At 41.0% G+C, this 10,135-nt stretch overlaps 1 protein-coding gene across 15 annotated transcripts in view; it reads right to left on the reverse strand.

The window, feature by feature from the left end:
• kirrel3b (kirre like nephrin family adhesion molecule 3b) overlaps positions 1–9,605 on the reverse strand; it is a 213,318-nt gene extending 203,713 nt beyond the window's left edge. For 11 of the 15 annotated variants that reach the window (XM_087795353.1, XM_087795350.1, XM_087795348.1 and 8 more), the window contains exon 1: positions 9,263–9,604. In XM_087795353.1, the coding sequence (XP_087651479.1) occupies positions 9,263–9,305 (43 nt within the window). In that variant the 5' untranslated portion in view covers positions 9,306–9,604. Of the gene's footprint in view, positions 1–9,262 lie in introns of all 15 variants that reach the window. The other 4 variants (XM_087795352.1, XM_087795349.1, XM_087795339.1 and 1 more) reach the window with 3 other exon arrangements.
• Positions 9,606–10,135: the final 530 nt, after the last annotated feature.

The following is a 10,135-nucleotide window of genomic DNA, read 5'->3' on the forward strand; positions in this document are numbered from 1 at the left end:
TGCAACACTTAATAAGACCCACACATGTAATAAGATTAATTACTTGAATAATTCAGTTTTAAATAATCCATCAAATTGATTTTATCCACTCCTCTGGAAAATGACTAACATAAACACGTAAGAATTACAGAGAAGGTCTAATAGTATACTTCGAGTCATTAACTCTGCTCAATGTGAAGCACGCACATCTGGAAGAGGCTCTTTGGGCTGCAGGAGACTTAACATAAATTCATGAGATACTTCCTCAAACGAAGCTGCGCTGGCTCTGCGAAAATTGCATTTTTAATGGGAGTCTCCTTAATGATTTATGCCGTAACCTGGGGGGAAATATAGGGGCCACGGACTGGAGGTGATGAGTGGATGGGTGACACTTCTGAACATTCCACGGTATGTGCCGCATGATCGTATTCAGATGTGCATTTTTAATAATCAAGTGCAAAACATTTTTTTTCTACGAGTCCAAACTCATGAAAATATGAAATAGCATTTCTTGGGAAAGGCTTTTTCATCTAATCCTAGGGTATTAAACTAGATTGCCATTGGCGTACAGTTCTTGGAGCGTACCCCGATCCAAAGCTGTTTATAGTACGAGCAGGGAACAATGTGAGGTAATAAAATTAGCATACAACAGGAAGGAATAATCACATTTAAGCTTGTTTGCGTACCAGGCATAAATACTCGACTTGGACAGCTAATTCTCTGGCATTATAAATAACAACACCAAGACCGAGATACGTTTGAATCGAGCACAACAAAAGCTCTCGGAACCGGTGGCTCTCTCTGTCCTCGCGTCGTTTCTCAAGATATCTCTGTTTACCTTAGCGGCCATTGTGTTGTCAGTACTATCATCTGTCTTCTATTAGATAGCATTGTCTATTAGCGTGGAGCAAATCCTCTTGTCCTGCTGAGAAATGACAAGCAGACGTCGACTCCTTTTGCATTCCTCCAGCGAGTCCACGAAATCCCTTCTTTTAAACCCTTCTTTGTAGGATTTGCGTGTTCTTTCAAGAAAAATCAACCACAAACGGTAAATGTAAAAGAAAAAAAACTCCAGCAGAGAGAAATAAGTACTTTGGTTGAGAGCGTCTCTTCAAGTGAACAATAAAGCTCTTTGAGCGAAATAGATAAGGAAACAAATTACCCAGAAATCACCAGTCATCATTTTATGTCAACTGAATGACGTGGGTATCGTTATTTTTTCTTCGCCTCTCTTAAATAAAGTGTTTACTTCATCCTTTAATCCATACTCTTGTCAGTCATCGTCCACTTTTTCTGCTCGTATTATCATTTAGATTTGGCTCCGATGAACCTCACGTGGCTTTCAAGGGCCTCTCTCCTTCGGCTCTAATCTGGTTTGTGACGTGGAGTCGGTTCATCATCGTGCACCACAGGCTCATGTCTGCTGCAGGAACTAATGGACGGCCTTGCCCTCGGCCGACCCCACGGCCTCTCGCTGCTCTCCAACGCTTTGCCTTCCAGGTTCGTCTCGACCGGGTGTGTCGCTCTGCTGTTTTGATTAAATCTGCTTTAAAAGGTTACGGACGATGGAAGGCATCGGCGCTGCTTGTATTGTGAGACCGGGGCCACTGCCATTTAGCGGCGGGCGGCGGGCCAAGGGAAAGTGAAAAAAACTCAAATGACTTCACTGCTCCTTTGTGGCCGGAACCTAATGCGCCCGTCGCATTAAACAATAGATGCTGTGAAATCTCTTGGAACCGTTTTCGAAAGTGAAAGTCTTGCCAACAGACTTAAAAAGATATTAAACAATTGAACCAAGTGCTACGTCACATTACTCTGCCGTTTCTTTTTCTTAGAAATATAAACTCTGCATTTATTGATTTTAAATCTATTTAAAACCACATTTTGTTCAATAACTCGAAAAGTAGTTCTTAACTATAAATACATGTCTATATTTGTAGTTTATTTGTTTGTTTTATTATTGTTTATACTTTTTAATTTGTCAGTGGACTCAACACCGATAACTCTGATACTCACTGAGCGTTAGTCGCTAGTTAGCATTAGTCGCTAGTTAGCCAGCGGCGCTACTGGTAAGTGGAAAACATCTTCTGCTAAGATAAGAAATAAAATTCTTGTTTATCTATAATGCTTGTTTAGATTGACAATGTCATTATCTACGGGATCTGGGGTGTGTGTGTGCGGACCAGGCATGTGTTGTTTGTGTTTCTCTTTTCCTTTTTTGTTGTTGTTTTGTTTTTGTTTTTATTTTGTGCTTTTTGTTTTAGTTATTTAGTTTTAGTATTTATCTTTACATCTTTTCATTTTTTTTTTTATGAATATACTGTATAGGTTGGGTGTTGATATATATATATATGAATATATATATATAAATACTTTTATTTTTACAGCTGCAAAAACGTTATTTCGCTTCTTCTGATGGACATTTTCTTTCATATTTTTTTTATTTTCTATGTGTATCATACCATTTCCACTGTTGAGCTGTACTGGTTGTTTTATGTACAAAATCAATAAACAAATGTCTTTAAAAAAAGACCAGAAATAATTAAGACAATTTCCTCGTGTCTGCTTTAAGGATGTTGTTCTGTCCTGCTCTCGTCAGGTATTTAATTAAAAGAAGGTGAAGACAAGAAAAGAATGATTCAGTAACACAGAGAACAGAAGCTACAGCAAGATAGTCAGAGTTAAGATCGAGGGTCTTGAACCGTTTCAACCCTTTGATTTGATATTTTGCTGCCCCGACATTGGTTTTAATGTCAAATGTCAAACGGTTAAGAAATACATCAGATCAACTGTTTTCCTCTGTATTCATTTTATAGTTGAGAAGGAACAAATACAATAAAGTTCTACTTAACCAATAAATAAATAGATAAGATTGAACAAAAGGATGCTATAGCTAATCAAAGAAATCCATCAAGAAGACTTGAATCAAATACATGCAAATAAAACTTGTTTTTTCATTCAAGTAAATACAATAGAAATAATAATAGTTAATATAAATATACAAACATGTTTTTATTTAACTAAATCATTTACTTTAGATCCATAATTCATGACTGTGGACAAGTGTACTTTCTGAAATTGCATGTACTTCTTCCATTGAACTTTAAAAGTCATAGTTACTTAAGAGCTCAAGGTGAAAATCATCAATATCAATTTTTCAAATGTACCGGAAAATCCAAAAAATCCGAGAAATGTCAGCCAAAAATGGAAGCATTTTTTGTTTTGACATCCTTTACAGTCACATCTACTTCAACACAGACTATTTTCTCACACTCTTCCTCGCTTCCTTTCTTCTCAACATTCAGTCCATGCAACCAAAATAACGCACTCACGACTGATGGAAAGAGCTCGCACACAAAAACCCAGTTGGCCCGATGTCAACGGTGCTGCACATCCATTATGCAGAAAGAGCAGTATGCAGAGCAGCCTTTACATCGCAACCCCCCGCTAATGAATGGAGCCTTCCTTCCCAATTGCTTAATTGTCTTAGTCGGGGCAGGCAGGTGGCTCGGAGCCTTATTTGGGTCCTCGCTTTAAAACAAAACAACAGCGATAACAGGCAACGGGGGTGTCGTTTCAGTTCAGAGGGTGCCAATCCAACCTTTCAGACACCAGAAGTTCAGCTACAACAAACAACACGACGGTTCTTGTTCTGGCGGAGCTTCGCTAAATGGGAAGGGAAAGCCATTCCCACGGTGCCGGTACAATTACATCTGCTTATACGTTTCTTTATATACGCACAAGCACCTTGTGGCAGATGTACCCCGTCGTAAAGGGAGGTTCCTAACGGCGGATTGAAAAACCAGGACAAGGTGAGAGGCGAAGGAAAGCAGTGGCAGGAGGGAAGTTTATCCTGCTGGTGATATTGAGTCCTTTCCTCCAACAGTTGTTATCGGATCGGGAAACCCAATTTCTCAAGTGTCTGGAGCGCAGACGGCAGCACATGCATCTTCCACTTTGCTCCTCAACATAACCTGTTGTGGTTTACAAATAGTTCCACCGAGCAGCAGCAGAATACATTACCCTGGAATACATTAGTCGCACTGGAAGAGTCAGTTCTCTGTGATGTATTGATAGTTTTAACACTACATTTCATAAGAATAAACCTTTTTTTTTGGATTGATCTCGTTCTATAAAAACTGTTTCTTGATCGTCAAAATATACGAGTGGTGGTGAATGTTTTATAAACTCTCAAACCACTCGACTAATTCCTTGGGAATGAACATCCAGACTACTGACCTCTCAGCGAAGGTCTTAGGGGGGGGAAGAGGTACGAGATCAGGTCAAGGAAAAGGGGGCACAAGAGGGGCAGAAGATGCCTTGAGAATAAAAATACCTCAAATATTGATGAAATTCCAACCACATGTATTACATACCAAGTACGTAAGATTCCTAGAATATCACGTTCTTTCACCAAAAGTGAGAGGAAACAAAGGGTGACAGAAGATATCTGCCATTAATTTCAATTAAATGTTTACAATAATTAATACATATAGAAAATATATAACTTTTATCCACAGCATATTTATCTCATACCAAACATCAACATCCTCTATTTGGTTCAAGTAACAAAAGGCTATATTAAAAAATATATATATTTTTTTTTTTATGGAGCTCTTGGAAATGTAAAAACATTTAAAAAACAAATCTGTTACTGAAATGCTGAATTACAAGGACATGCTAAATTAGGTCCTTGGTCTTATGATCATATGAATGTTATGAGAAATGGTTTGATCTAAATTCTTTTTTTTAAATAAATAAAGAAAAAACAAACAAAGTGAAGTTACAGTCCCATAGAATGACCAAGTACTGAATTACACTGGAAATACTGTTGTTAGAAAACTAAAATGCACTGAAAAAAAAGAATTGCTTACAATTATAAGGTGAAAAACCAGCATGGTTACAGCTCTGATAAATATATGGTTGAAAAATGAATGATATCAAAAACCAGAGAAAGCTAGTGGAAGCATTAGCAACTCTTTAACCTCGGAACATGTCATCCCTTTAAAGTAGGTCAACGTTCGTCACCCCTCGATCCACTCCTTGGTTCCCCCGCTTCCTTAAAACGCATCCCTGCTGAGCCACCTCACACAAACACTTCCTGTTGTTTCCCGTGCATTAAACTGCAATTTAGAAGCCGTTAATCCCCCTCATAATCTGTCACCAAATTAAATCCAGACGGAATGGGATAAAGCTTTCCTTCCGTCGTCAGCATTCCTTTAAATCGAACTCCCTGCCGTCACTTAGTCCGCCGTGGATGAAGGTACAAGCGTGGAGGGGCAGGTGCTGGAGAAGCGTTCACAGGTGACTCTGTGATCACAACAGCATCTGCTGGAATTACTTAACACTGCCACCCAACAGACATGTAATCCAGGATAATGCCCTTTTGCTGAGTGCTCCAATCTGGATAAATTCATCCCGGAGGAATGAGATCCAGCAGCAGGGTCTCCGGGTGAGAGAAGATGAGGGTCTCCTGGTTGATTGGTTGGCAGTAAAGAAAACTACTGAGGCTGCTGAAGAATAAACAGCAGGGATTTTGATGAGTGGCCTCCGTCTGACGTGAGATCATTTTCTGTTTTTATAGATTCTTTTTTTTTTTTCATCCAGGACTCAGACACAATCATTGTCTCTCTCCTGGCAGGATGACCTGAATCCTGACTGCTTTAAAATGAGGATTTCATCTAAAGTGTAGACGCCAAACTACTGTATTCACAGTCGATAGAAAGATTTTCAAGTCGTCTACAACCTCATGAATAAGTTTCTCCGATCCGTGATCGACTTAGATCCCCGACTATCTGAGCAAACTTGTTTTTCATGTGCTGGAATACAAATATTTTCTTCAAAGAAAAAAAAAAATGCCATTACTTTTTTTAATACCGCAGCCAAATATTGGGATTTACAAGTTCCAGCTGTCCAGAAGCTGCTTCTAAGATTATTTATTCATATGTTTACTGATGACCATAAATATCCAACAAGGCTCAGAGGGATTACACACGGCTTAATCTATGGTGGCACAGAAATGAGCAGGGGTCGAAAGCCAAGGGAGGTGACTTCCACTGGCTCGCCTTAATGGGACATGCAGGACAAACAAGAAAACAAATTTCTACTGGACGTCACCAGGAACTGATGACATCACCCGTCGTTCAGAGCGTTAGCCCGGTCACACACTGACCCGCTTTGAAAATGAAACAACAATCCACGTGTCATAATTCTATGACTTGTATTATAATTGTTTTCTATGTTAATCTTGTATCCTTTGTCTTTGTTATTTTTCTTGATCTATGTTCTTTATCTTTAGACTTAGATTGTATCATCTTGTTCTTTTTCTTATTTTTTTTTTTTTTTATGAAAAATTGCTGTATTGCTGTGGCTAATTGGGAAAAAAAAAAAAAATTCCCTAAGGAGACCTCCTGAGGGGTCAATAAAGTTCTACCTAACCTAACCTAATTGTTGACATGTGGAAAGGACGAGGACACCTTCAGTCCACCTGGGATATCATTCAGAAATATTCTTCTTTCATACATACACAATCATTTTAAAAACTTCACATCGAGCGTCAAAGTTCTCATGGTCGTCATGTTCCCTCAGATTTAAACTCGTAGTAAAGCGGCTTGTTTTTCCTACTTCTCTCTCCAGAAGACGCTTTCATTGTATTTGATTCTCATTCCAAGCTCTCGTACCAGAAGTGAAATGTGTGCCAATAGTGGGGGAAATATAAATCACACATCCAAATATGACACTGTAAAGACATTTAATTATACTTTAGTTGAGCAATATGTATCAAAAGCCTGCTGAAGCGGATTTGGAAACGTCAGACAGCAGTTAATAGACAGCAGTAAATGAAATGGGCTGCTGCGAGGGGGGTCGGGGGGGAACTAAGACGTGCTTTCCAGGACTAAGAAACAGCTTAATCTGGCGGGGTGATGAAATAAAGAGTTGTGACACAAGATATATGGGTGGGAGTGAGATAATGAAGGCGTGCGGGAGGAGGGAGGCGACGGGAAGAGGATTGGAAAAGATTGGGATTTCATCGCTGCTCCCGGTGTGTGTGTGTGATTACCGAGTCCCAGACGTCAACATGTTTGATATTATTTACTCCAAAAGAGGTGAAACCTCACAATGAGACGGTATAACAAGTGAAGTATAAAGAAGAATCCACGATTCAAACTCCGCTTCAACGTAAAACATGTCATTAAAGAGAAGGAAAACCTTTTATGATGGATTCAAGATGAGTGAAGTGCAAAAAAAACACATTAAGCAACACATTCAGTTAGTAAGTAAGTAAGTAATTTTTATTTGTATAGCGCTTTTCCAGACCAGGGTCACAAAGCGCTTAAGCAATCAAAACAATATTCAATAACATATATACTTTAAATGTCAAGATAAAACTGATAACACAACAGGAGTTCCAGAAAATCAAGGAAAAGCCTGAACAAATAAAAAAGATTTCTTAAAGGAGTCAGTAGCTGCTTAAAATGAACTATCAAATTAAAGAAAGACTTTTTGTTGAACCTCAAACACATTATAAACTTAAAGAAACTGCCTTTTTTAAATGTACAAGTATGCCTGACTGATGATGTTAAACTAAAAGTGAACATTTATTATTATCAATTCCACCAAAGTGACGCTTTCCCTCATATTTTTCAACCCTCGCCAAAAATATTGTTGGTTACTCAAGTGTGTCAAAACATATTCAAAGAGAATCTCAACAACCCAAAGAGGGAAATGAGTGAAGTTAGACACCGAAGTGAGGGGAGGGGTTGGAGTCGGGGGGGGAGACAGGGTTCAGTGCAAGTTTGGCCTGAGGTGCATGTGCTCCTAGAAACCGATTCCCAGAACCCCGTCTCTGCCAGGTGTCATCCGTCACTCGCAGCAGAGGTGACAGCAGCATAAAAGGTGTCCTAGATGCCGAGTATCTTTCCCTTCCCCTCGCTCTCTCCTCCTGCTCTGGACCATTTGTTTCTCAAAGTTGAGAGTGGAGCAAAAAAAACAACAAAAACTACTGATGTTTCAGTGCGTAAAAAACAACAACATCAGCCTGCATACGTTCGTTTCTCGCCCTCGCAGGACGGCGGCGTCTGAGCAAATGACTGCCGTCGCCACCGTTTCCTTCTGTCCCCGTGTTCATAAAAAAACTGGATTGTTTTCCGCGGCTTTCTGCTGACACCGACTCGGCACATAAAGAAAGACGTAATTTGTACGACAATGGTGAAGCGCAAGAAGCTTTTTTATATTCCCCCCCTCCCTCCCCGGGGGTACGCGTTCAAGAGAAGGGAAGGTTGTTATCCCGTGTTTACCTGGCAGGCACAGAAGTGTGTTATATTATGGTAATGACCACAATGCATTGCAATCTCGTCTCATTCCGGCTGAAGCCGTCGCCCTCGCGGGAAACAGCAACTATCTTCTCCACACGGGTTATTGTTGGAACCCACTTGACTGTGTTTGTCTAGAGACGATCGTAACGAGGGAAAAATAGTCGGTAAAGTTTATGGGAAACTCAAGGATTCTCTTGCAGTATCAAGACTGTTTGTTCAACCGGAACAACAACAGGATTGTATCTGATAAAAAAAACATGTTTAAAAGCTCGAAACACCCTTTGAAAATGGTGACATGAAAAGCAACAACGAATCCGGTGACATCAACAAACAAAAGAAAGAATTAAGGGGACACAGTTCAAACTTTGAAGCCGATGCAATGACCGATATCATAAGAAGTCAAAGTTCACATCAACAGCAGCTTTTTCACCTCAAGCTCCTCGTCAAATTCAACATCTAATGGTCACTTTCGCTCTGTGAACGACAGCTCCTCCGAGACGAGAGAGAAATCACAAATCCTTTTTCTCAGTCAGGAGTAGAAAACCAAGCTTTACGTTCAAGTCAGCCTTTTTTTTTATCACCCTTCACTTCTCTTCCCTGGCAGACCCCCCGTGGTGGGAACTGAATGGCTAAAAAGCTGTCAGTTCAAAACAATGTGACTTAGGATTGAACGCTTGGCTGGACCGAAGGGTGTCGAGGGGGCGACTTGTGTTCGTACGTCTCTGCTCGTGAGAGGAATATTAAGAGCAGGGCATTTAACTTCTCCGGGACAGAAATAACGCAACGACTGTGTGGAAGTTCCACGTCCAGATGATAAGAAAGAGACCTTTGAGAATTCAGCGCCGAGAAGAAGACTTGCTGTCTTTTTCCCAGCAGCCTCGGGACCAACACAAGACATCATCATCTCGGAGAGAGAGAGAGCAGAAATCACAGCGTCTTGGAAGAAAGAAAGAAGTTGTTGAACTTACGGTCTCCGGTGATGCACAGTAGCAGGAGGACCCAACGTATCATGACTGGGAAACGAAGAGGGCAAAACCTACGAAAAACAGTGGGCGAGTGTGAAATTGAAGTTGGCAGAGCACAAACACATGCACGAGATGAGATGCTGCTCGGTGCTGCTCGGAGGAGGGAAAAGGATGCTCCAGTCCTCTTACTGGTATGTCTCCGTAAAGCAGCGAGCGTCAGTGTCTCTTCTGTGGGACTCTTCAGAGTTGGTCGCTGGTCAGCTCAGCTCAGCACATGCTCTCTTGTCGATGTTCGACTTTAAGTGTCTTTGCCGATGACTCCGAGCACAGGGATGCGCTCACTCTTTCTCACTCTTTTCTCTCTCTCTCTCGCCGGCCATCTATTCTCCGTCTCGTCAGCTTCCCCCCTCCTTCCTTCTCTCACACGCTCTCTCTCTCTCTCTCCTCACTCCAACAGATCCAGGGGATAAAGCTCCACATCCAGACTCCTCCCTCACCCCTCATCCTCGTTCCCCCTCTCTTTCTCTCTCTCTCTCTCTCTCTCTCTCTCTCTCTCTCCCTCCGTCTCCTGTCTGGGTGGCTGAAGCCGAAGCGGAGTTTCGAGGCAGTCGTGGGAGAAAAGAGGCAGCGATTGGAAATTAGAATGAGAATAGAAGAAGTGCTTTCTCAGTAGTTGCACAATAACAAACATTCAACTCCCCCCTTCGTCCTCCTCCTCCGACAGACTAGACCCGACCATTTAACTGTCAGGCTTCCCTGGGGTTTAGATAAAGGTTAAGAACAACAACAAAAAAAAGTCTCATTAGTATGAATTCCTCATTCATGATAAGCACTCCAGTGGAGGGCATCTTGAAATATACTTAGTTACCCTTGTTA

This window comes from Callionymus lyra, chromosome 7 (assembly GCF_982586985.1).
Source record: "Callionymus lyra chromosome 7, fCalLyr1.hap1.1, whole genome shotgun sequence".
Classification (NCBI taxonomy): domain Eukaryota; kingdom Metazoa; phylum Chordata; class Actinopteri; order Syngnathiformes; family Callionymidae; genus Callionymus; species Callionymus lyra.